Below are 26,059 nucleotides of genomic sequence, written 5' to 3'. Positions count from 1 at the left end.
TGGACCACAGCCCGCCAGGCTCCTCTGTCCATGGGATTCTCCAGGCAAGAACATTGGAGTGAGTTGCCACGCCCTCCTCCTGGGGATCTCCCTGACCCAGTGATCAACCCACATCCCTGGTGTCTCTTGCATTGCAGGCAGATTCTTTACCACTGAGCTCAGGGGACGTATTGTCATTTATTTGCTCAGGTCTTTCTTTTCTGGCTTCCCTGGTGGCAGAGACAGTAAAGAATCTGCCTGCAGTGCAGGAGACCGGGGTTTGATCTCTGCATCAGGAAGATCCCTGGAGCAGGGAATGGCAATCCACTCCAGTGTTCTTGCCTGGAGAATTCCGTGGACAGAGGAGCCCGGCAGCCTACAGTCCGTGGGGTCCCAAAGAGTTGGACGTGACTGAGTAACTGACACTTTCACTTTTTTTTCTACTAGGCAGAATCAGAGGGAAACAGAACTCAGAGGGGAAGGAGGAAAATGACACAGGATGAAGATGGGTGAACTGTTTGAGTGTAAGGGCCATGAGTTATTCAGCTCCGTGGCTCAGTCCTGGTACAGTGCCTGATACACCGAAGGCACTCAACATGTATTTGTGAGGTGAAAGGTGGCTGGATGGATGATGGATGAGGGCTGTCTTATAAGAGAGAAAGCTTAGCCTGAGGACAAGATGGTTAAAATGTCCATGTAACAGATTCCCAGAGAAAATGATGGTCTCTTCTTGAAAAGTCAGACTTCTGAGGAGCGGACCAAGCTGCAGCCTAGGACAGGCAAGGCACCTAAGCCAGGAATGGGGAACTTTGGGATGACACAATGAACTCCGGGGGTCATTTCCCTTTTCGTCTAGATAAAAGGTCTTTGGAGAGACAGCTGGCTGGGAGCACCTGTGCCACTAGGGTGAGCGTGCAGGATGAAGACTGCCGACAGCGAGGTCCTCGATGCGCACTTCAGCGGTGGACAAGCAGAACGTCTCCCTCTGGCCCCCAGGCAAGCGTCAGCCTCTGCTCAGAGCCTGCTTAGGGCTCTGTGGCCAAGCTTGCAGTTGGCTGCTCCTTCACCAAACGCTCTCCTCTGCTTCCTGCAGACCCTCCTCCCAAGACATGTCCGTCCCAGGTTCTGGGGAGACTCCTCACGGTCCGCGCTGTGGTCGTCTTCCTGATGCTGGTCACGATCACCTCTGTCCTGCTGCAGGCCATTCTCTGTAAGTCCCCAGCTTTGATCTGGGCTCGGTCTTTCCCCAAGGCCAGGGATCCTTCCCTTCTCTGGTGGGCTCTCCTCCCTCTGGCTTTTCCATATGTCTTGCTTCCCCCTCTTTCCATGTGCAGTCAGAGAGTCCGCAGTAAGACCAGCTGCTTCTCCTTCCTTTCCAGTTCCGGGGAGATGTTCCTAACTGGGGTCAGCATGCCTGTGCACAAGGGTGTGCTCTTTCCTCCCAGGAAGTGCTCATCCCATCTTCATCCTGGGTCAGTTTTCTCCTTCCTCTCCGAGCTCTGTGTCCCTTTGATTCAGAGCCTTGTGGGGAACCCCCAAAAGTGGGCATAATGATTGCTGACCCCATGAGGGGTGGGGTCCCAACTGTAGCTTCATCCCCAACTGACTAGGCCAGGCTAGGCTTAGGGAACAGCTCCCCCAACCTCACAGGGCCCTTTCATGCTCTCTTCACTCTCCTGCTCCCACAAAGATCATGCCAAGGGAGATGCCCTACTTCTTCACTGGATGTGTGATTTATCTCTCTTCTTCTTCCTGCTTTGCCAAGCCCGATTGGCCTCTGCTGCTGGTAGAAGCTTCTTCCTCTCATTAGGTCTCCAGATAGCAGACAGAGGGAACATCTGTCTTCTCCTTTCAAGGCCCCAGGACACATTTGGACTTGGACTTAGAGGCTCTGAGTAGAATCTCCCCTGCTTTGAGTCCACTGGTATACTTTTGGTGTCTTCTGTGGCCTGAGCCTGTAGCCTGAGCAGACAGTGACAGCGGGTAGGACAAGGGAAGGGGAGAAGTGGTTTCATAATTCTCCCTTCTCGTTTTCTCTGGAGAAGAAATCACTTCCAGACAAGAAGTCTGTATGGCTGGCCTCTCCGATGGCCATGAGGGACCTATGGGCAGTCATGGTGGGAAGGTGCTTCTCTAGCTGATGGGCACTGTGGGGGTCTCTGGAAAGAGAGGGCTGGGAGTCAAGTGATGGGGCCCAGCATGATGTGAGAAGGATGACAAGGGGGTGACTGAAGGCATCTCTTTACCAAATGTGCCCTGAACATGCAAAGGAAATATAGGACTGAATTCTAATCCCCTCTTCTGCTTACCTATGAGAGCCTCAAACAGAGATCCCATGATTTACCAATCTTTGCATGATCTGCATCTATCAGAGTCCCTGGCACATGGAAGGTGTCCATTCTATGTTTGTTGAATGAATACATTATGATTGAATAGAGGATAGGCAACTGCTCCTTGGGCTGGGTCCTTGGGAAGCTTGAGCCCATACCTTCCCTCCCCTTCCTTTCATCACCCTGGCAACACCCCTCCAGTCCCTGAGGGTCCCTGCAGCTGACCTCTTGACTTCCTCAAATTCAGATCCCTGGTTTATGGGCACAATATCAGATGTCAAGACCAACGCCCAGTTGCTGAAAGGTCGTGTGGACAACATCAGCTCCCTGAGTTCTGAGATCAAGAGGAACAGAGGTGGCCTGGTGGCAGTTGGCATTCAGGTCCAGATGGTGAATGCCAGCTTGGATCGCATAAGTCCTCAGATCCGGAGGTTGGAAACAGGCTTGAAGGAAGCCAGTGCACAGCTGCAGGTGCTGACAAGTAGTTGGAAAGCAGTTGATGAGTTAAATGCCCAAATTCCAGAGCTAAAACAAGATTTGGATAAAGCCAGTGCTTTAAATGCAAAGGTCCGGGAACTCCAGAGCGGTTTGGAGAGTATCAGCAAATTGCTTCAACAGCAAAGTAAGTGACTCAGAAAAGAGTGTTGCAAGTTGGTCAGTGGCCTGTGGGACCTTATTAACCTCAGGCATGATGCCATTGGGCTGGTGTGTGTGGAGGAAAGCATGGGCATGGCTGGAAAGTTAAGAAGAGAGGGCTCAGCACTGGAGTTGGGGAGGACTTGGGGGCTGTTCAGGAGAGATGGGACCAGGGACCAGCCAGGGCTCCCACACCAAGCCACAGAATATGAAGACATTAGGGAGTTTCTCTGGGTCCAAACCTCACCACTTTTCAGCAGTTCCTGCTTAGAGCTCAGGGGCTCAGACACTTGTGATGGTCAATGGAGAGACAGTTTCTTGATTCATCCTCTCTCACTCTCCCCTCTCTGAGCCCAGAGACTCTACCAATCTCAGACTTTCAGGATCTGAGGGAGTGTCCCCAAGCTCCTACCCAAGGACCAAAGGACCCCAGAGCCCAGCCCCATTCACTCTGTTTCTGGGATCCTGCTCATATACTCCCACCCAGCCAGCACCAGAGAAAGCAGGAACACCAGCATTCACATTTCACCCTTGTTCCCAGAGGACATTCTCCAGGTGGTTTCCCAAGGCTGGAAGTACTTCGGGGGGCACTTCTATTACTTTTCTAAAATCTCGAAGACCTGGTACAGTGCCCAGCAGATCTGTATATCGAGGGACTCCCACCTGACCTCAGTGACCTCAGAGCGTGAACAGGTGAGTGCTCTCCCGTGGGCGCTAGGAAGGGGGTATATTGGTAGCTGTATCAGGCAGGATGGGCAATATGATGCTTCAGTGACTAATATTCCCAAATATCAGTAATTCTTCATGATTACCTCTCACTTACACACTACATGTCCAACAAGGGCCAGCAAGGCGTTTTGCTCATTGTGGCTACTTAAGGGCTTAGGCCAGAGGAGATTTCATATCAACATACGTTTCCACAATTGCTGAGGTAAGAAAAGGGAACGTGGTACATTGTATGTTGGCTCTTAAAGCCTGGAAACAACACATTTCGTTGGCCAAACAAAGGATGCAGTATTTGTAGCTTCAAAGAGGGCAGGATAGTGCCACCTTTCCATGTGCCCAGAAAAATAGAAATATTTGTGAATAGCGTTAATGACACCATCTAACCCAGGAAGTCCTCTCCCTGCTGAGACAGAATATTAAACAAGCTCCTTTCATCTTAAGTGGGCCAGCAGAGCGGGTCAGAGTCAGAGTCAGGATGGAGTCCCAACCCTGTGTCTGTGGGTTCAGGGGCTGTGGCTGAGGATGGGTGAAGATGCCCAGAGAGACAGATGCTCTGACGCCTCATCTCTGCCTACTGTCTTCCTGTAGGAGTTCCTCTACAGGACAGCAGGCGGACTTCCCTACTGGATCGGCCTGACCAAAGCAGGGAGCGAGGGGGACTGGCACTGGGTGGATGGCACTCCGTACAACAAGGTCCAGAGTGAGAAGTAAGTCCTGAGAACCCGCTGTCCCAGGCTGCTTTCTTGGGCTGGGTCCAGGGCACGAAGAGTCGGGGGAGAGTCCCACTGACCGCAAAGTTTGCCATCCTTCCTGTCCTTGATCAGCAGGAACATTGACCAGAGATCTAGCTGATCTCTGCCACTGATTGGCTGGGGTTTGGCAGCATGGCCATCCACTCAGCTTTGGCAGGGACCTCATTCTAAATCTAGGTCTTTGCACCGTGGGTTCCTATAGGGCCTTGAGAGTGGGTGGGCTGGTGTGGCCCTAAGTTGGGGGGAGATTATAGGCTCAGAGGTTGACGGATAACCGGTCCCTTTCCTCTCAGGCATGGAAAAATTTGCAACCCTACCACCCCAGACCGAAACTGGGGTTGAAGTCTCTCATTCACTCACTGGCAATGCATTTTGCTTTGTTTTTCCCTTCGGTAGGTTCTGGATTCCAGGAGAACCCAACAACGTTGGGAACAATGAACACTGTGTCACCCTAAAGACGTCCTTACTGCGGTCATGGAATGATGCCTCCTGTGACAATACATTTCTTTTTATCTGTAAGCGGTCCTATAAACCATCAGAACCATGACCGGACTGGCCCCTATGCCAGCACTTTAAGCTCCAAAGCTCATTGAATTCAAGGAAATGCTCCTCTCTCCTTTGTCCTCCAAGGTGATTTTGAACCTTAATTTTTCATGCTTTAAAGTTGTCCTGAAGGCATCCCGGAGTCCATCTACCTTGGCTGGGAATTCTCTGGCCCCAGAGTGGCTATCCTTTCCACTTCAGCTTCAAAGGCAGATGAAGTGGAAAGGATATCTTGGGTTGAAATGCAGAGGTGAGGGTGGAGAGAATAAGTTTGCACTGCTCCAGTGAGATGGACCAGGATACAGCATCTGGGGCAGCACCCTGGAGGGGTCTGTCCCTTTGGAGAAGCCTTAGCTTTACTGTGTGAAATTTGTGTACGACCACCCCAGAGATTCTCCGGAGACCGAGACTCAGGGTGTTTCCAGTTGATACCCCAGAATTCCCAGTTGCCTTCCTAAGTGTTCTCAGTGGGAGAGCTCTGCTTTTGGTAGGCCCTATTCATGCCATCTACCCATGGTCCCCTTCATCCTTATCCTCTGAGACCTGAGCCCCTTCTTCCCTGGGATAGGCTTGACTGGTTCAGGTCAGAGGCTGGAAGGAAACGTGTCTCTGCAGACCTAGACCAGTATCCACGTGCTTCTCCCTACCCATCACTTGCTGGGTGCTCCTCCCCGGGTCCCAGTCTGTCTGCCCAGCTCCTCTGCCTTGTCCCCTGGGCCTCCTTTTCTGCATCTCCTCTCTTCCTAGGGGTCAGGGGAAGCGGCCTTCAGTAGAGAGGGCACCCCAGCTTCATTAGAATAAAATGCTGCCTGGGAACAGGCCACTCTCATTTTCTTCCTGGGGGTACAGGTGGATGTGTGGGGTGGAGGGAACATCTGCTCCACTGGATATGAAATTCTGGGGTGTCCTCAGGAAACAGGGGTTCAAATAACAGAAAGTCCCAGCCCTGGAAATGCCATAAAATATGAGCAGTACTTATCTTTGATTTTTACTGAAATGCAGCCGAATAGGACTGCAGGGTCAGGCGTGTCACCACCTTCTGGGTGGTCTTTCTTCTTAGACATTCGTGGACCAGCTTCTGTTCTCTGGCTTTGCACTGGATGGGGAGATGCGTCAGGTCTCCCATTCTTCACAGAGACCCTGATCACAGCCATCAGGTCCAAATCTGCCATCCAGGGGCTGAAGCAGGAATCCAGGCTGCACAGACAGAGTGGAGCCGAGAGGAAGCAGAAAGGGGTGCTCTGTGAACGCGTGGCAGGCTCAGCAGAGCGGCCCTCCCCTCCTCGGGGTCCTTGTTAGGTGCCCTCTTTAGGGTCCTGGGGGGAGGATGTTTTTCTTCAATGACTGTGACCAGCAGAGTGGTGTTCTGGTTGTGAAGAGGTTGAACTGGAGGGATATTAGGAGGAAGCTTGAAGGAACACGGGGCAAATGGCCTTTTTAAAAATATGGTGATGATGAGGAATGAACAGTCCGTGATGGGGTTCATGTGAGAGCATTTGCCCAAAGCTCCAGGGGCATCTGAAGTCTGGGGGTGGGGGCACATCAGGGGAGTGCAGACTGGCGAGCATGCAGGGTAGGCTGTGTGGGCACGGAAGGCATCTGCATTTTCTCCAAGAAATACTTGGCTGTTCTTACTCTTCATAATTTGAAGTAGCAAATTACGGGAGAATATTATTTCTTCCCAGTGTCAACTACCTGCTCAGAGCGCGAGCTGATGGAGACATGAAATACAAGTTGTAGGCTCAGAGCTGCCTCTAGGGAACTTTGCCATTGTGCTCCCAAACCTGACTCTGCTTTCCATTGTACTGTCGCGCCTGGCCTGTTAGTCACCGCGTCTGGGCTGCAGTGTGTTGTGTGTTCTTTTTAATTAAAAAAATTTCCTGGATGATTACATTTTATTCATTTTTGATGTGGTTTTATTGCATTTTTTAATTAATTTATTTTAATTGGAGGATAATTACTTTACAACATTGTGATGGCTTTGGCCATACATCGACATGAGTCAGCCATGGGTACACATGTGTCCCCCATCCTGAACGCCCCTCCCACACCTCTCCCCACCCCATCCCTCTTGGTTGTCCCAGAGTGCTAGTTTTGAGTGCCTTGCTACATGCATCGAACCTGCGCTGGTCATCTATTTTACAAATGGTAATACACCATTAAATAAATGTTTAATTTATTTCTTTGCTTTTGGCAGTGCTGGGTCTTTGTTGCTGCACACAGGCTTTCTCTAGTTGAGCGGGGCCTACCCTCTAGCTGTGGCGAGTGGGCTTCTCATTCAGTGGCTTCTCTTTTTGCGGAGCATGGGTTCTAGGCACACTGTGCTGAACTGTGCTTAGTCGCTCAGTCATAGACTGTGTGACCCCATGGACTGTGTAACCTGCCAGGCTCCTCTGTCCATGGGGATTCTCCAGGCAAGAACACTGGGGTGGGTTGCCATGCCCTCCTCCAGGGGATCTTCCCAACCGAGGGATCGAACCCAGGTCTTCTGCATTGCAGTCAGATTCTACCATCTGAGCCACCAGGGAAACCCAAGAATACTAGAGTGGGTAGTCTATCCCTTCTCCAGGGGATCTTCCCAACCCAGGAATTGAACTGGGGTCTCCCGCACTGCAGGCGGATTCTTTACAGCTGAGCTACCAGGGAAGCCCTCCGCTTCAGTATCTGCGGAGTACAGGCTTAGTTGCTCTGCAGCATGTGGGATCTTCCCAGACCAGGGATCCGACCCGTGTCCCCTGTGTTGGCAGACAGATTCTCAAGCACTGGATGACCAAGAAGTTCCTGTGCTGTTGTGCTGAGCAGCATGTGACCCCGCCCCACACTCCAGCTTCCTCCCCGAGGTAGGCACTTGTCACTAGGGCAGCGGATTCAAAGGCTTGCATTGTAAGACCTAAAATTTCACTTATTGCCAGGACAATTTTTGGGTCTTACAGGGCCCCCAAAGCCTAACTATGGGTTCCCCCACGCTCACCAGATATATTCCCTGACCTGGCCCGTTCCCCTTGACTGGATCAGCTGACCTCCACCCATTTTCAACCTACTGGGTTCCTCTAACCTGCCAGTACAGAAACTTCAAACAAGTCAGTCAGATCCTCTTGCAGGAACCGGGGGCACTGTATCCTCTTGTTGCTGCAAAGCCTGTCTCCCACAGCCCTTGCTGGTTCCCTCTGGTTTCAGGTGTAACCCCCATGTGGCCTGGCATGGTATCTGGTGTCCTCCTCCAGACTATGACTATGTGTGACTAATAAGATGCTGTGGGTCTTATCTGTCCAGTGTAAGATGCCATGCATTTGGCCATCTTGTACTATCTGCAACAAGAAATGCCTCCCTCACTGCTATGGGCTGATTGAACCCACCCCCTCATAATTCTTATGTTAAAATCCTAATCCCAATGGGATAATGTTAGGCGATGGAGCCTTTTGGAAGTAATTAAGTTACCAGAGTGAAGTCCTCACGATGTGATTAGTGCCCTTATAAGAAGAGACTGATGATGTATAGAACAGTCTTATGGACTCTGTGGGAGAGGGAGAGGGTGGGAAGATTTGGGAGAATGGCATTGAAGCATGTATAATATCATGTATGAAATGAGTCGCCAGTCCAGTTTCGATGCACGATACTGGATGCTTGGGGCTGGTGCACTGGGATGACCCAGAGGGATGGTATGGGGAGGGAGGAGGGAGGAGGGTTCAGGATGGGGAACACATGTATACCTGTGGCGGATTCATTTCGATATTTGGCAAAACTAACACAATATTGTAAAGTTTAAAAATAAAATAAAATGTAAAAAAATAAAATGTAAAAATAAATAAATAAATAAAGCCAAACAAGCAGTCAAAAAAAAAAAAAAAGAAGAGACTGAGAGCTTGCTTCTCTCTGCTTTCTGCGTTTACAACAAGAAGGCTCTCTACAAAACAGAAAAGAGAGCCTCCCCAGGAACTGAGTCCACAGCATCCTGACCTTGGATTTCCCAGCCTCCAGAACTGGGAGAAAGAAATTTCTCTTGTGTGAGCCTCTTAGTTCATGATGTTTTTGTTATAGCAGCCTGAATTTACTGAGACACTCACCACTGCGGTAAATAAGAAGCAATCAGAACAAGGCTGGAGAAGGCAATGGCAACCCACTCCAGTACTCTTGCCTGGGAAATCCCATGGATGGAGGAGCCTGGTAGGCTGCAGTCCATGGGGTCGTGAAGAGTCAGACGTGACTGAGCGACTTCACTTTCACTTTTCACTTTCAGGCACTGGAGAAGGAAATGGCAATCCACTCCAGTGTTCTTGCCTGGAGAATCCCAGGGACGGCAGAGCCTGGTGGGCTGCCGTCTGTGGGGTCGCACAGAGTCGGACACGACTGAAGCGACTTAGCAGCAGCAGCAGCAGAACAAGGCTGGCGAGGAATCTCTGGTTAGTTCTGATGTGAAGGGAGGTTTGGGACTATCTGACCACTTTTCTAGGAAAGAATTTGAACCTGGAAACACCTGGGGATTGAAGCAGTTAACAGAGAGAAGTCAAGCTGAAAGGCCTTGAGTTAGAGAAAGGCTGGCGGGGTCACCATGGGGCACCTGCAGAAACTTGAAATATGCAGCAGCTGTGAGGCAGAGAGGCGGAGCACACAAGGAATACATCTTGCAGAGAAAAGAGAATGGTGCAGAGGTGAGGGTAGGCGAGACACAGACAGTTGAGCAGCAGAGTGAAGGCCCAAGAGCCTGGCTGCTGAGGTTCCTGGTGCCACCTTAGCTGCAGCCAGCCCTCCTGACACTTCTAGGAGGAGCCCGCCAATCCCAGCTGATGACCCTGTGCTGTCAGGGGTTGATATGGAGGACCGAAAGCTTCTGGGGCATCTGAAGCTAAGGAACTGCATCTCTAGGAAGACAGCCCTGTACCATTCGGCAGAGACAGGGAAAACCAGTGTGAGAGGTCCCCGCCGATGAGTGGCTCTGGTGTTAAGGTATCAGATATCCATTTGACTTTTTCTGGCCAGAAAGAGAGAAATACTCAGCAAGGATGTAGTAACTTCTTGGTGCTTCTTCCTGCTGGCAGATGATGCTCTTGTAGGAGAAATGAAAGCTGGGAGCCTGGAGTGGGAAGGGCTTGGGCGCAGGGGAGGGGGTCAGAGGAGGAGTCCTGCTGACCAGGCCTGGAGGACTATGACCCTTCCCCACCCCAGTCTCCATCCTTACAGCTGAGCAAGGGTTCTCTAAAGTTCTGCTTTGAAAGCTCTGTCAGCTTCTCGGTCCCAGGAAACAGGTCCTGAGTTAGCTGATGTGGGCCCTTCCTGTATGTGGGGAAACAGAAACCAAGGCAAGTCCTCTCTTTCTGCTGCCACCCTGGACGCCTGACAAGCCTCTTGAGGGTTCCTCTAGCAGCCCCCCACCCACATGGACACTCCTGGGGTCTCAGGCAGAGCTGTTGACTGACTACATTTTCCTGTGTCTTCTCCTCTCTCCTCAGCTTTCAATTGCCAGGAGGTAGCAGGCTGGTCGGAGAAGGCAATGGCACCCCACTCCAGTACTCTTGCCTGGAAAATCCCATGGATGGAGGAGCCTGGTGGGCTGCAGTCCATGGGGTCACTGAGGGTTGGACACGACTGAGCGACTTCACTTTCACTTTTCACTTTCACGCATTGAAGAAGGAAATGGCAACCCACTCCAGTGTTCTTGCCTGGAGAATCCCAGGGACGGGTGAGCCTGGTCGGCTGCCGTCTTGGGGGTCTCACAGAATCGGACACGACTGAAGTGACTTAGCAGCAGGCTGGTGGATGGTGGATCTGCATTCTTCACTCACACATACACCACCCAAAAACATACACGCATATACATACATATGCACACACTGCACACATATACACACACATACACATATACACACACATCACATACACATATTCACATGCAATATACACATGTGCTCCGTCACTTCAGTCACGTCTGACTATTTGTGACCCCGTGAGTATCCTGCCAGGCTCCTCGGTCCATGGGATTATCCTGGCAAGACTACTGGCGTGGGTTCCCATGGCCTCCTCCAGGGGATCTTCCTGACCCTGACCTGAACCTGGGTCTCCAGTGGCTCCTGCATTGGCAGGTGGATTCTTTACCATGAAGTCACTTGGGAAGTCCATATGCACATAGACACACAGCAGTATGGACACATACACACATCCATATAAACACACAAATATACGCATACACGTATATTGCACACAACACACATATCATACATACACACACACACATCCCCACATTACTGTGGCATCATGAGCTGGGCATAGGCAAGCCCTCCTCTCCTCACCCTGCAGACGAGCTGTGCCCCTGGCTGGCGGGGGCTGTGTTGACACTGGCCATTCATGACCCAGGCGGGACCCAAGTTGCTCTCCTGGCCTGGCCACAGGAAGAGGCACATTCGGCCTGGCTTCTCTACAATGGAAGCTGGGCAGTGGGCTTCTTGGATGGTGCTTGGGGCCCTGTGGGAGGCTGACTCCAGCATTTGGGAAAATGCTGTGGGAATAGGATGTAAGGGCTGAAGGTGAAAATGGGAAAAAGCAACACAATTTGGATGGAACAATCCATTTACAAGGTAACTGACATCTCGTAAATGGCTCACTGGTGAGATAGGAGACAAACACATAATTAGTTTTTTATGTATTAAAGAAAGTGTGATCCATTTCAGTAAGACGGTAACCCTTTGAAGTGATGGGGGAGCGAGCAGTGAGAATCTACTGTCCTCCTCAGAGCTGACTTCAGGAGGACTGTCTTGACCAGCCAGGGTGGGTATTGATTCTGCCTAATTGGTCACCCCACGAGGGTAGGGACTTGGGGCTGCACGGCTCCCCTGGGACACCTCACTCCTAGGTCTTGGCCCACAAGCACAGGAACCCCCTGACACAGTGTTTGTTTCTCCTGGGAGTTACAGGTCTCATGGTAAAGCGGCACATTGGCTTATACAGTAGTTTTGGCGGAGTCAGTCCTGAACCTGATCAGCTCAGGGAGCACAAATCCAATCACCTAGGGGTGAGATCTTGGATCAAGCTGGGTCCTATTTGGTATTTTCTGACATAACTTTTGACACCAGATGTGTGGTATTTTCTGCTGCTGCTGCTAAGTTGCTTCAGTTGTGTCCGACTCTGTGCGACCCCATAGATGGCAGCCCACCAGGCTCCTCCATCCCTGGGATTCTCCAGGCACAAACACTGGAGTGGGTTGCCATTTCCTTCTCCAATGCATGAAAGTGAAAAGTGAAAGTGAAGTCACTCAGTTGTGTCTGACTCTTCGCAACCCCATGGACTGCAGCCCACCAGGCTCCTCCATTCATGGGATTTCCCAGGCAAGAGTACTGGAGTGAGGTGCCATTGCCTTCTCCAGGTGTTTTCTGAGACCAACCAGTTCTCTGACATCAGCTGAGTGTCTACAATTCAATTCAATCCTGACACTCAACCATGGAGTGAGTTAGAGGCTCAGTCCCACAAGACAGCCCAGCTTCAGATACCTTGTGCAAGCAGGGTCTCCAAGCGACCACACTTCTGCCCAGCAGACTGCAAATCCGGGGGACCCCATGACCCTTCCCAGCTTGATAATTCACTAGAATGACTCACAGAACTCATGAAAACACTATACTTACCATCACAGTTTATGATGGAGGATAAAAACAAAGAGCCAGATGAAGAGGAACAGAGGGCAAGGTGCAGAAGGACCCGGAGCCTGGGGGGTCTCTGTCCCCATAGAGTATGGGTGCAATACCCTTTTGGGTAGGTGGGTTTGTTCACCAGCCAGGAAACTTCTTGAAGCTCTCTTGTCGTTTATGAGCTCTTATAACCCAATGAGAGAGGTGAGGGATTAGTCTTTCTAAGACTGTCTCCATCTAGAAGCTATCTGGAGAGGGCAATGGCACCCCACTCCAGTACTCTTGCCTGGCAAATCCCATGGACAGAGGAGCCTGGTGGGCTGCAGTCCATGGGGTCGCGAAGAGTTGGACACGACTGAGTGACTTCACTTTCACTTTTCACTTTCATGCATTGGAGAAGGAAATGGCAACCCACTCCAGTGTTCTTGCCTGGAGAATCCCAGGGACGGGGGAGCCTGGTGGGCTGCCATCTCTGGGGTCGCACAGAGTCGGACACGACTGAAGCGACTTAGCAGCAGCAGCAGCAGCAGCAGCAGCAGCAGCAGAAGCTATCTAGTGGTCTGAGTCCCCTCATCAGCATGAATGCAAATGTGGTTTAAAAAGGTTAGTTTTGGATAACAAAAGACACACTTGTCACTCAGAAAACTCCAAGTGTTTTATTCTGCTATAATCCTTTTCCCATCACGGCCACTGTGAGGTCCTGAGTGGGCAGAGAGTCACCTCAGCCCTTCCCGTGACCTGCAAACACCTGCTGCGCTGAGCCAGCCTCCTCCTGACTAGCCTCCTGTTACTTAGGAGAGTCTGAGGCTGGAATTAAGACTCAGCCATGGTCACGAGGATGTTTTTCTATGCAAATTGAGAAGGAATCCCTAACTCCCTTCTAAGTGGCTGGTGAAAGGTGTCTGTGACTTTGGGGCCAAGGCTAGTGTTTGAGGCTACCGTGGATCGCAGGGGTGGGAGGTTGGGGCTGAGGGAAGGAGGATGGGGGTGCTGACTGGCACTTGGGAGCTTTGAGGGGAAGGGCCCAGATGGGGCACTTCTGCAGAGTCAGCAGCGGGGGAAGGCAGAGTTTGTAAGGACTGACTCGGGAGCATATAGACCCGTATCGCAGCTCCACTTCCCCACTGCTGGTTCACAGCGTGGCAGGGAGCTGTTCTGGAGAATGAAGGAAGCAGAGACGAGAGCTGACCAGGTCCACTTCTGCACAGAAAACCAGAATGTCTCCCTGTCCTCCCAAGGTGAGAAAACTGAGGCCCCAGCCTGTGTTCAGCATGGAGGGTCCAGCCTGCTGGGCCCTGGCCCCCCACCATCTTCCTCAGCCCTTGCCTGGCAGGCTCAGCACTGGCTCGGCTTCCAGAATAAACAGGTGGGACTGAAGGTGGGTCAGGCAAGAACAGAGTGCCTGTGGCCTGCACTGAGGCTTTGCGTGAAATCTCCTCTGACCCTTTTCCCTGGGGGGTGGCAACCTGGCAAGAGAAGGAGAGTGAACAATGAATTCAGGGGGACCTGGTTTGAAACCCATCTCTGCACTCTGGGCTGGCCCCATGAGGCCTCAGGGACTCCAGGCTGTGGTCTCTCCGTTCTCTGTATATTCAGCCAGCAGACTCCCAGGAACAGCCCTTCTTAGGACACCGATGTCAGCCTGTGGCAGCAGCAGCCCCGAGGGCTGTGAGTGTCGCTGCGGTCATGATTCACGCAGCAAAGCTGGCCCTGAGCCGCTGAGGTCGGGTTCCTGCTGTGTGCCTCCCTCCCCAACTCCCTCCCTCCTTTCTGCTTTCATTCAAACAGTACCTTTGTTGTCTTCCACTGTGCCAGGTCTGTGCCCTGTGCGCGCCCTCCAGGCTCGGGCTGGTGGTCTTTTCTGAGCCTTCTGTTGCTACCACAGCTTCCACGAGCCCTGGTGCACGTTCCCAAGCGCCCATTGCCTTTCTCCAGGGTGAGCGGGACAAGCATTCTCAGTCCCATGGGACAGGCCAGGAGAGTAAGCCTGAGGGGCTGCAACTGTCCAGCCCACACGGCAGTCTCCTCCTGGATCCTGGCTTCTTCCCTGTAGGACTGGACCCCGTGGCAGTGGTTCCTGCAGCCCCCAGGATGCCCCGGCGTTTGCAGGCCACCCTGGCCTCTTTGGGTGTGTTTTTGGTCTCCTGTCTGGTGGTTCTCTTCATTGTGGGTAAGCTCCTAGGTGACCTGAGCCCCACTGACTTTCTCTCCTTCCTGCACACAGGCCCTAAAGAGCCCTAGACACCTCCCTTCTACTCCCAGGGGGGTCACTCCACTTCCAGTCCCAGGCCCAAACCAGGGCTTTCCTGGGACCCAACCAAGGTCGTTGTCCAAAGGGAGGTTCCCAAGAGATGAGGCGGGTGAGGGGAACTCTGAGGGGGTCATGGTGCCATCTCCTCCACCTCCTTCTGGAACCTTGACTGAGAGTGGGGCAGCCTGGGGATTGTGCTGAGGTGGGAATGGGGTGTCTCAGCTCTGCAGCACCCAAGACCTGCACTGGACACATCTGCTTACTTCCAAGAGTTCCTGGGAGACAACCATACTGGGCAGTTTCTCAAGGAACGCGACTGTGAGTAGCCGCAGCGGGGGAGGGGAGGGGGCCGGGGCCTTGGATGCTCAGACCCCAGGACACATTTCTTCCTCCTCAATGTCCTCAGGCCCCTAAATGGTTTCTATTCTCCTCACAGAAAGCCAGTATCTTTCTTTTAAATGGCTTTATTTTTTGAGGTACAATTGACGCATAATAAAGTATACATATTTAAAGCATACAACCTAAGTTTTGCCAAATACAGAGATGCATGAAACATCACAATCAAGATAATGGACATACTCAGCCTTCTGCCCCCAAAGTTCACTCCTGCCCTTGGCCATCCTGCCTCTCTCCTCTTCCCTTTGTTCCCAGGCAACCACTGATCTACTTGCTGGGATACGGATGGCTTGACTTTTTCTAGAGTTTTATATAAAGGGATCTAGAGTATGTACTCTTTTTTTGACCTTTATCAGTCATGTGATTTACCAACATTTTTTTTAGTCTATGGCTTCTCTCTCCATTCTCTTAACAAGATTTAAGTTTTGGTAAAGTCTGATTTATCCATCTTATCTCATTTATGGATTGTCCTTTTGGTCTGGTATCTAAGAAATCTGCCTATACCAAGATCACAAAGACATGCCTTCAAATTTGCTTCTGGAAATTTTATAATTTTGGGGTTTTACATTTAGGTCTATGATTAATTTTGAGTTAATGTTTTGAATAATGAATAATGCAAGATATGGACTGAAGTTCATTTTTTCTTTTTGCAAATGGGTGTACAGTTGTTCCAGCACCATCAGTCGAAAAAGTTATCCTTTCTCCTTTGTATCTTTGTTGGAAACCAATTGTCCATATTTGTGTACATTCTCTCTTCTGTCCCATTGATTTAAGGCCCTCCTGGTCTTACCTCAGCACAGTGGCTCAGGTCTCACATACCTACCTAGGCAGAGCTTTAGAAGCAGGGCAGGAATCCTCCAGAAAGGGTCTCTGCTTATTCGGGTCCTTCTCCCTGTTTCTGAAAGGAGGCTGGAATGGGCGCCTCACGCCGTGAATGTCTGAGCTCACATTCTAGCTCATGGGTGCACAGAGGGTGCAACTGCAGGGGGTTTGGTGGGATGCTGCAGAGTTTCCTTGAATGACGCAGGGACCACAGCCTCTCACTAGGGTCTCCCATGTCCTCAAATGGTTCGCCAGGGACCCTTGCACTACGTGGCCCTGGAGGTGCCATTGCAGTTCAGGGTTCAGTGTCGGAGGACTTCCACATAGCCCTGTACATTGAGAAGAAAATTTCCTCCATGGGTACCTATTTTATTTTGTTTCTGTTTTCTTCCCCCCACGAATTTGTGATCAGAAAAGGCCTATGTTTGTGGCCTACACAGTTTTTAGGAAGTCACAATTGTGAATCAAGAGGTTTCATGCTTGGTGTACAAATATAGCGTAGGAATAAACATGGGTTTGACTCATACCTGTTGTCTTTCCATAATGACCCATTAATATCTAATGGTGAAACTTCAGCTGAATTAAACATCAACAGCTCTCAGTGATTTAATCAGTTATTTTCAAGTTCAGTTACGATGGCAGAATAATCCAGTAGGCAAGTATTTCAATCCTTCTGCTTCCTGGTTCACTAAACAGACCTTTATTTTGTTTTTGGCTTTACATTCTCAGGTGGTCCAGCCCCAGGGCCTGGGTGGTTATAGGCTGCTTGAGGAGAGCTCAGGGTTGTGCTGCAGACATTTACCTTGGAGATTTTAAGAACGCTTTCCTACATGATGGGCCTGTTTGGCTGCTTTCTCCATTTCCTCCCTCCAGATCCCTACCACTCAGTCAGGGTGGCGGAGTTCCAAGAGGCTGTCCAGTTGTTTAAAGGACATATGGAGAACGCCAGCACCTGGAGCGTGGAGATCCAGCTATTGACGTGCAGAGTGGACAATGTCAGTTCTCAGATCCAGATGCTCGGCGGTGATCTGGAAAGTGCCAGTGCTGACATCCAGATGCTAAAAGGCCTCCTGAAGGACGCCAGTGCCTTGAGTTTCCAGACCCAGCTGTTAAGGAGTTCCTTGGAGGAGACCACTTCTAAGATTCAGAAGCTACAGGGAGATCTAGAAGAGGCAAATGGTTCAAATTCCCAGATCCAGGGTTCCTTTAAAAGCAGTTTAGAAAACACTAGCATCGAGCTCCTTGTGTTAAGCAGAGGCTTAGAAAATGCCAACACGGAGATCCAGGTGTTGAAGGCAGGGTTAGAAACGGCAAACGCTGAGGTCCGATTGGCAAACAGTAGCTTAAAGAATGTTAATGCCCAGATCCATGTTTTAAGAGGTGATCTGGATAGTGTTAGTGATTTAAGGGCCCACCATCAGGTTTTAAGGAGTAGTTTGGAAAGCACCACTGCTGAGATGCAGAGGTTAAAGGGAAGTCTGCAAAATGCAAATGCGTTAAACTCTCAGACCCAGACCTTTGTAAGAGGCAGTTTAGACAACACCAGTGCTCAGATCCAGGTGTTAAGAAGTCATTTGGAAAGGGCTGGAGGTGAGATTCACTTGTTAAAAAGAGATTTGGAAAATGTCACTGCCCAGACCCAAACAGCAAGCAGTCACCTGGAGCAGACAGATGCTGAGATGAGAGTATTAAAAACAGAGCTGGAAAGTGCCATTGCCTTAAGTTCCAAGATTCAGGTGTTAAATGGTCTTTTGAGAAATGCCAGCCAAGAGATACAGACCTTAAAACAAGGAATGAAGGATGCCGCAGCCTTACAGTCCCAGACCCAAATGTTAGAGAGAAGTCTGCAGGAGGCCAGAACTGAGATCCAGACATTAAGAAAGGATTTGGAGAACACCAAAACACTGAGGACAACAATCCAGGAGCAGCAGAGAAGCCTGGAGTCCTTCCGCACAGCCTTGGCTTCACAGGAGCAGCTCCAGAGGAACCACAGTAAGTGCAGGGAGAGGGCTGGGGAGGGCAGAGTCTCCTGTCCCTTTGGCCTTTTGCTTATTTCAACATGCATCCCCGGGGAAGGAGTGTGGGTGCTCGAGAGGTGCTAGATCCAACCAAAGGTGATGTAATCCCTGCTTACTCTCTGACCAGAGTGACAAAACCTACATCTGGGAAACAAACGCGGTCTGTCCGTATGGTGTATAATAGAGACAGAGTGTGCTAGCAGAGCCAGCCAGCCTTATTTCCAACTTTTGACTAGCCCAGATGCTGTGGTTTTTCTCAAGTTGTTCACCTTCTCTGAGCTTCCCTTTTCTCACCTGCAAAGTGGGGAAAATAATACTTGCTCCCCAGTGAGGACCAAATGACTTAACACACATAAAGCATTTAACAAAGTACAGCATTCCTGTATACATCTGACAAAAATTTCCTGAGGCCCTAGGATGTGTCAGGATCATAAAGATTAACAAAATGTGATGCCTGCCCTTGGAGAAGGCAATGGCACCCCACTCCAGTACTCTTGCCTGGAAAATCCCATGGACAGAGGAGCCTGGTAGGCTGCAGTCCATGGGGTCACTAGAGTCGGACACGACTGAGTGACTTCACTTTCACTTTTCACTTTCCTCCATTGGAGAAGGAAATGGCAACCCACTCCAGTGTTCTTGCCTGGAGAATCCCAGGGACGGGGAAGCCTGGTGGGTTGCCGTCTATGGGGTCGCACAGAGTTGGACACGACTGAAGCGACTTAGCAGCAGCAGCAGCAGCCCTTGAAGCTTATAGGTGGGTGGAGCAGCCTTGCACAAAAGGCCTGAGAGGTGCAATGTTGGGAGTAGGTCTAGAAACTGGGGGGTGGGGAGGAACAAAACAAAGGACAAGAAGGTGTCTTCTCAGGGCTGATGTCCTCTGGTGCAGACAAGGATCTTCCAAGGAGGGAGGCAATTTTCTGGAGGATAAAAGATCAAAGATGCTTCAGTGGGAATTTGGCCTTTGAACTGAGGCCTGAAAGATAAGTAGGTGTTTTCCAAGCAGATAAGATAAGGGAACAGCAGGTCACAGGCATGGAGATGTGAACCATGAGGTTTAAGAAACTTCTGGTAGTTCTATCTGACTGGACCATGGCCAAGAGGGCAGTTGAGGAGACACAGGCCGAAAAGACAGTAGGTAAGGGTCAGAGCAGTGGCTTTCAAACATGTAATCACAGCATAAAATTCATTTTACATCATGTTGTTTGTTGTTCAGTTGCTCAGTCATGTCCGACTCTTTACGACCCCATGGACTGCAGCATGCCGGGCTTCCCTGTCCTTCACCATCTCCTAGAGTTTGCTCAGACTCATATCCATTGAGTCAATGATGCCATCCAACCATCTCTAGTTATAATTATGTGTCTCTCTCACACACATACACATTTCAAAAAGCAAAGCTTTTACCACATGAATGCACTCATATTTTATTGTCTAGTCTCCAAACTCCTTCTCCCCGCAATAACTTCAACAAAATCCACCAGTGGGTTGATGACGGCAGTTGAAAAAACACTGTGAGAGAAAGGGAGGCAGCTCTGCAGAGACACCAGCTAGATGCGGAATGGCTCTGAGTTTGGGTTTCATCCTTTTGGAAATGAGTATTTGTCGAAGAATTTCAAGGAGGCTGACTGGATGGGTCTATAGACTGAGACAGGGAATAAAAGGAGAAGACAAGCTGTGAGGTTTGAGCGTGTTGAATCTGAGATACCATGGGGGTATTCACGAGGCCATCACCTGTGGGCTGTCGGGGGTGTAGGAAAGCGGTCCTGCTGCAGACAGAGATGCGGGAGCCCTGGGTACGCTGGTTCTGGTTGTGGCAGTGGGAATGCAGGAGTTTGCATGAGATGAGATGCTTCGTGAGAAGGAAGCTGAGGGTGGAAACAGGAAGTCAACTTTTAGGTGGCAAGAAGGGAAAGAAGTGTTTTTGAAGGAGACTGGAGAGGGCAGTCTCAGAGGCAGGAGGAGAATTAGGAAGTGTGCAGTTGGGGAAGTCAAGGAAGGAGAGCATCTCAAGAACAGCGTGGCTGGTTCTGGCAAATGTCTAAGAGCCCCAGGTAAAGAAGCCAATAAGCACCCACTAACTCCGGGCAGTTCGCAGGTCATTGGAATAAAGTTTCAGTGGAGAGTTGTATGTGGCCTGGAGACCAGACCACAGTCAGTAGCAAGTGAGTGAGAGACGAAGGTGCCCCAGTCCTTCAAGGGCCTTGGCTGAGAACAGAAGATGAGGCTGAGGTGAGGGATATGGGAGGGTAGAAGCAGGGGTTAAAAAACCAGCTGTGCCATCCATACTTATATCTCAAAACCTACATAATTAATTGTAGACGTGGCAAATATTGAAAAAGAGAAAGATGAGAATATGATAAATTGTGTTTCTGTAAAAATGTCTCTTAAAAAAATAACCACTGCTAATATTTTGGTGAAATTCCTTGAGAGGGCTGGTCTAGATTAGGCTAGGCTTGATCTGAGGGTGAGACAAAGGCACCAGCAAACAGGGAGAAGATTGAAGGAGAGAGAAAAAGAGAGTGGGGGAGGAGTTGGGGAGACAATGTTGGAACCTGGGAGACAGAGAGAGAGGAGAGAATGAAAAGCAGAGTGGAGTGATTGGCCATGAAGGAGCAGAGGAGCTGTGGGAGCAGATGTTCACCCAGTTTGCAGATGCAGGTACAAGACAATGAGGGAGCAGATACTTAGTGATGTCTTTGTAGAGTAAGAGGTCCCTAGTCAAAGGCGACAGAAGAGGGAGAGATCTGTGAGGGATGGGGCCATTTGGAGCAACTGCTGGAATATGCGGCTGACAAATGAGGGGCTTGGGAGACAGCACTGAGCGCCTGCTCTGCTGTTTCGCTCTGTCCCTGTCTGTCTGTTGGAAGCCTGGAAGTCTTCCCTTCTTGACACGGCTCCCACGCCCCCCTGCTGTCCTCCCCACTCCCTCTGCCTTGCTCCTGCTTTGGTAGGGACGAATGTTTCTCCACCTTGGGGACACGCTGGAATCACCCGATGAGTTTTTATAAAACTGAAGCCTGGAACCCACCTCCAGAACTCTAACTTTTCTTTGGGAGGGCAGGCGCTTGTTCTGGGATGCAGCCTAGCATCAGAATTTTCTTTTAAAAATTCCCTAGGTGGTTCTAATGGTCAGTCAGGGCTAAGAACCATTAGTTTAATTTTTTTTCTTAAAGGGCCAAACAGTTGATGTTTTGAGCTTCTGGCTAAACAGTCTCTGTTGCAACATTTCTGCTGTTGTAATGATGAAGCATCTGAAGACCATCTGTCAACTCAAGGGCATGGCTGTGTTCCATAGGTATACAAATTCTATAAAGTAACTATCCTTCAATTAAAAAATAAATAAATTTAGAATTAAAAAAAAAAACTTCATTTGCAAAAAGAAGCTGCTGGCAGGCTGTAGTCTGCCAATTCTTGGTTTGGACTGCTGTTTCTCAGACTTTGGAGTGTATCAGAATCACCTGGAGAGTTTGTTAAATGCAGACTGTCAAAAAACAATTCTGAATTCAGCTAGGCTGGGGTGAGTCTGAGAACTGGCATTTCTACCAAGCCCCAGGTACTAATGCTGGGCACCTAGGACCACACTTTGAAAAACCCTGGTTTACACACTCACCATCTATCATTCAAACATTTGTAATTGCACTGTAACTGGTGTCTCTCCCATTAAGATTGCCTTCTTCCTATTCAGCAACCGCACCATCTCGAGGCAAATCTGAGCATATTACGATCTTTCTTCAAACCCTCCAGGGTTTCCCACTATTGCCAGGAAAAAAACCCAAACTCCTTCGCACAGGACGTATGATTTAGCACTGGTGACCCTGTCCACGTTCATCTCCCATCCTTTGTGCTTTGACTGTGTCTGCGTGTGTGCGCTCAGCTGCTTCACGTGTGTTCAAGTCTTTGTGACCCTATGGGCTGTAACCCTTCAGGCTCCTCTGTCCATGGGATTCTTCAGGCAAGAATACTGGAGTGGATTGCCATGCCCTCCTCAGGGGATCTTCCCGACCCGGGGATTGAACGTGCGTCTCCTACATCTCCTGCTTTGGCAGACAAGTGCCTTATCACTAGTGCCATCTGGGAAGCCTGCGCGTTGGCCATAAAGTCCTTGAACAGATCAGGCTGCACCGTGCTGTTTCACACCTTTGTGCTTTTGCAGTGACTCTCTCCCCCGCCTGGGATTCTCTCCTTGCCCATCTGGCAAACTCTTCCTCGGTCTTTGAAGACTCAGCTCAAGTGAATCCTCACCTAGGGTCCTTCCTAAGCTCTGTTTCCAGCTCAGCTGAAGGACACCACACCCTCTTTAGTGCCTCTAACATGCCATGGTTTCCAATCAATGCATCTTCAATACCAGTTTTATGTCTGTCTCATTTGCTGGACAGTAATTCCCTTGAGGGCATGAATCATGTCTAATTGATCTTTGTATAAAGGCTCCTGATTCATAGAAGTTAAGGTATATTGAATAAAAGAATACATGAATGAATGAGTCTGTTTTGGCACCATTTCAAGGAGCTGTGATTAGGAGGCTGTTAACAGAGTGTCAGGACAGAAGGGAATGAAATAGCTGAGGGAATCGGGGCTTGTGCTGATAGGATGAGCCATTAGGGTCTGAAATTGTGAGGTCAGGCAGGGGATGACAAGGTCCCAAGTGTGGTTCTTGGTGTGGACAGCTGAAGTAGATGGAGATGAAGTCAAGGGAATGAGTGAAGATACAGGATGGCTGTGAACGCTCGCAGGGAAATGAAGGGGACCAAGATGCAGGGGACAAGCAGGTGGTAGCAATGAGTTGGGAAAGTGAGTAGTATAGCTAGAAAACAAGAGCCTTGAAAGAAAATGGCCAGGTAGCAGAGCTGTCTGAATACCCCTGGAGTGATGGAGCCAGATGTCCTGAGCTGCTCCTCTGCTCTGTCAGGTCGTGGGCTGGGGGTGCAGCCTCCCAGACTGTGGCCCTGTAGCCGAGGGCATCAAGCGTTGCAGGGGTTTGTGACCCTCAGTGGTTAGTCTCTGGAGGGAGCAGGATCTGCAGCCAGCTCCCTGTTCTCTCTCCTTCCCCACCTTTGCTCCAGATCAACTTTTCCAGCTGTTCCTGCAAGGCTGGAAGTTCTACAGTGGGAGCTTGTATTACTTTTCTTTTGCTGAGAAGACGTGGCGGGAGGCCGAGCAGTTCTGTGTGTCCCATGGAGCCCACCTGGCCTCGGTGACCTCGGAGGAGGAGAAGGTCAGAGCTGTGAGCTTGGGGTGCTGCTTCTGGGAGTGATGTGGGGTCAGGGGCTTTGTGCTTTGGCCTTCCCCTCTTGGAGTTGGCATGGCAGTCCTTCATGTCTCCTCTGTCAGTCAGGGAGCAAATATTTATTGAATTCTGATGAACATCTTGCACCAGAGGTATAAGCACTGACAGCAAACCCAATGTCCTCAGTGAACGAGGGAGACCCCAGAGGGGTCAGCAGAAAGGAAGGGCAGAGGGAGGGGCACCAGGTAGCTGCCCTCAATGTGCTGGGTGCCTCCTTGCCTCCCCATCCCCTCGTCTTCCTCTCAGGCTTCTTCTCTAGTTGTCAATCTTGATTTTAATGTCAGTTCATCTCATGGCTATGGAAGGCCCATGAGCAGATAATCCAGGCTTCTTGGGAAGGCCAGACAAATGTATGAGTTTGAGGCCATAAAGACAGCTGAGCACTGAAGAATTGATGCTTTCAAATTGTGGTGCTGGAGAAGACTCTTGGGAGTCCTTCAGAATGCAAGGAGATCAAACCAGTCAATCCTAAAGGAAATCAACCGTGAACATTCATTGGAAGGACTGTTGTGGAAGCTGAAGCTCCAATACTCTGGCCACCTAATGTAAAGAGCCAACTCATTGGAAAAGACCCTGATGCTGGGAAAGATAGAAGGCAAAGGCAAAGGGGACCTCAGAAGATGAGATGGTTGGATGGCATCACTGACTCAACAGACATGAATCTGAGCAAACTCTGGGAGATAGTGCAGGACAAGGAGGCCTGGTGTGCTGCAGTCCACAGGGTTGCAAAGAGTCAGACACAATTTAGCGACCAAACAAGAACAACAAAGCCAACAGAGCAGCAGAGTGGCCCGTACGCCAGATGTTCTTATCCGAATTTACTGAGGTTATTGACAAGTACCCACCGTGCGTTTGGCCAAATTTAACTTACAGACGTACCCATCCCTTGGGGTTTTCCTGAGACGGTACTTGTCTGTCTGTCAAAGGACATGCTATTTTGTAAAACGCATCTTAGAAAACCACTGCCAGGTCTGTCTTTGTCCCAGGAAAGCCACACTCCTCATCAGGTAACCATGGAAGAAGCTGAACTTCCCCAAGGTGACCTGTCTGCTGCCCTAGCTCTGGAAAACCAGGGAACCGGTGGCGGGGGGTGGGGGTGCAGCTCCTGAAGAGTGGGCTTAATGCCGCTGGGACTGGGGAGAGCGCGGCATGGATTCCTCTTCCACGTGGCCTGGTGAGCAAGCTCCTCGCACGAGCTCACTGCCACGACACTGCCTTTTCTCCACAGACATTTCTGATACAGTTCACGAGTTCTGTTTACCACTGGATTGGCCTCACTGACCACGGTACGGAGGGCCACTGGCGCTGGACAGATGGCACAGCATTCGATCATGCCAGGAGCCATGCGTGAGTCCTGCCTCTGTCTGGTGCCATCTCAGGCGCTGTCTGGGACAGGTCTGCCTAGAGAGACTCTGTCCTGCGTGTGTATCCCCGTCCAAGAAGTGTTAGCACTGTGTGTGATCTATGTGTATGATGTGCGTGTGTGATGTGTGTATATGGTGTGTGTATATTTGACTGTGTGGTGATGTGTGTGGTGTGTGTGTGATGTGTGTGTACACCAGCATAGCTGTGATCCTTGTCTGGACCCCTTCACAGGGGCGTCAGGATAAGACAGGTCCTGGGGCTGGCAGGCACCCTGCAACTGGGTCTTGCTGTTTGGATTTTTTTTTTTTTTTTTTTTTTGCCTATCCTATACCCTACCACGTAGGCCTGGGCCCAAGGGGCCTTGCCCCCATCTGAAGGCTCTAAATATGAATTCTGGTGGGGGGGACTTGTAGCTTTAGACACACTTCCCATCCCTCCATTCTCAGTAATGGAGGACAACCTCAGCAAAGCCACCCTCAGGGCACCTGGGGCCACCAGGGGTTTAGGGACCCATGTCACTTCAGTTCCTCATGCCACAGCAGGGGGAAGGGATTCTTCTTTCATCAAGCAGAATGAAGCCCTCTTTTTGCCAGGTTTTGGGCTGAGAATCAGCCAGATAACTGGCAACACGGTATTGGGCAGTCGGAAGACTGTGTCCAGATGCAGCAGAAGTGGAATGACATATCCTGCTCCACTCTCTGCCGCTGGATCTGCAAGAAGCCTATGGTCCAGCTGTAGCCCGGGGCAGGGGGGCTGAGACCCTTCTCCACGACGCCTTGGGAGCCACTCAATCAACTGGTTCGCTGGGGCCTTCATTCAGCCTTTGCTTTTCCTGACCTGTCCTTTTGAAATAAATCTTTCAAACATGTTCACATCATGTGACCCAGCATGACCAGCAGCTTCTCAAAGAAGAAAAAGAGACTTGTTTCTGTATGTCCCCTCAGCAACCAGCGCAGGCCTGTCAGATGGCAGCTCCTCAATAAATACTCTGATGAACCAAAGTTTGGACTTGTCTCTGCGACAGCCACCAGGCTCACTTCTCCCTGCTTTGGTTCTCCTTCCCTCAGGGTCCCTTCTGTTCTGAGATAAGGACGTCTTTAAGGGCTTTATAGCTAGGCCCTTTCAGTTGATGTGTTGCAAAAAGCAGAGGTTTACCACGAACTACGATGACTGGGCAGCAGCATATGCTCCCAGAAGTCACAGCCGCCCAGGTGTTCCTGGCACTTTCTTTGCTGGAGACGGGGCTGGAGCTGGAATTTTCCAAGCCCTTTAAAGTCACTCCCCAAACTCATTTCTCCCGGGTGGCTGACTTTACTTGTGTTCAGACTGTTAATTCTCAGGGACGTT

At 50.4% G+C, this 26,059-nt stretch overlaps 2 protein-coding genes across 2 annotated transcripts; both read left to right on the top strand.

Moving 5' to 3' along the window:
• Positions 1-898: 898 nt before the first annotated feature.
• Positions 899-6,821, top strand: CD207 (CD207 molecule). Its single transcript, XM_005891749.3, is given in 7 exon segments — positions 899-940; positions 942-975; positions 1,073-1,189; positions 2,557-2,931; positions 3,487-3,638; positions 4,260-4,378; positions 4,820-6,821. Coding segments are annotated over 7 exon segments (990 nt in total). The 3' UTR covers positions 4,971-6,821.
• A 6,899-nt stretch (positions 6,822-13,720) lies between these two features.
• Positions 13,721-25,617, top strand: CLEC4F (C-type lectin domain family 4 member F). The gene is made up of 7 exons (XM_014476999.2): positions 13,721-13,817; positions 14,633-14,749; positions 15,053-15,148; positions 16,922-18,040; positions 23,124-23,275; positions 24,576-24,694; positions 25,306-25,617. Exons 1-7 carry the CDS (start codon positions 13,742-13,744, stop codon positions 25,448-25,450), a joined length of 1,824 nt encoding a protein of 607 aa, XP_014332485.2. The 5' UTR covers positions 13,721-13,741; the 3' UTR covers positions 25,451-25,617.
• Positions 25,618-26,059: the final 442 nt, after the last annotated feature.

This window comes from Bos mutus, chromosome 11 (assembly GCF_027580195.1).
Source record: "Bos mutus isolate GX-2022 chromosome 11, NWIPB_WYAK_1.1, whole genome shotgun sequence".
NCBI lineage: Eukaryota > Metazoa > Chordata > Mammalia > Artiodactyla > Bovidae > Bos > Bos mutus.
Note: the sequence above shows the minus strand (reverse complement) of the source record. Positions and strands in the feature narration are given on the sequence as shown.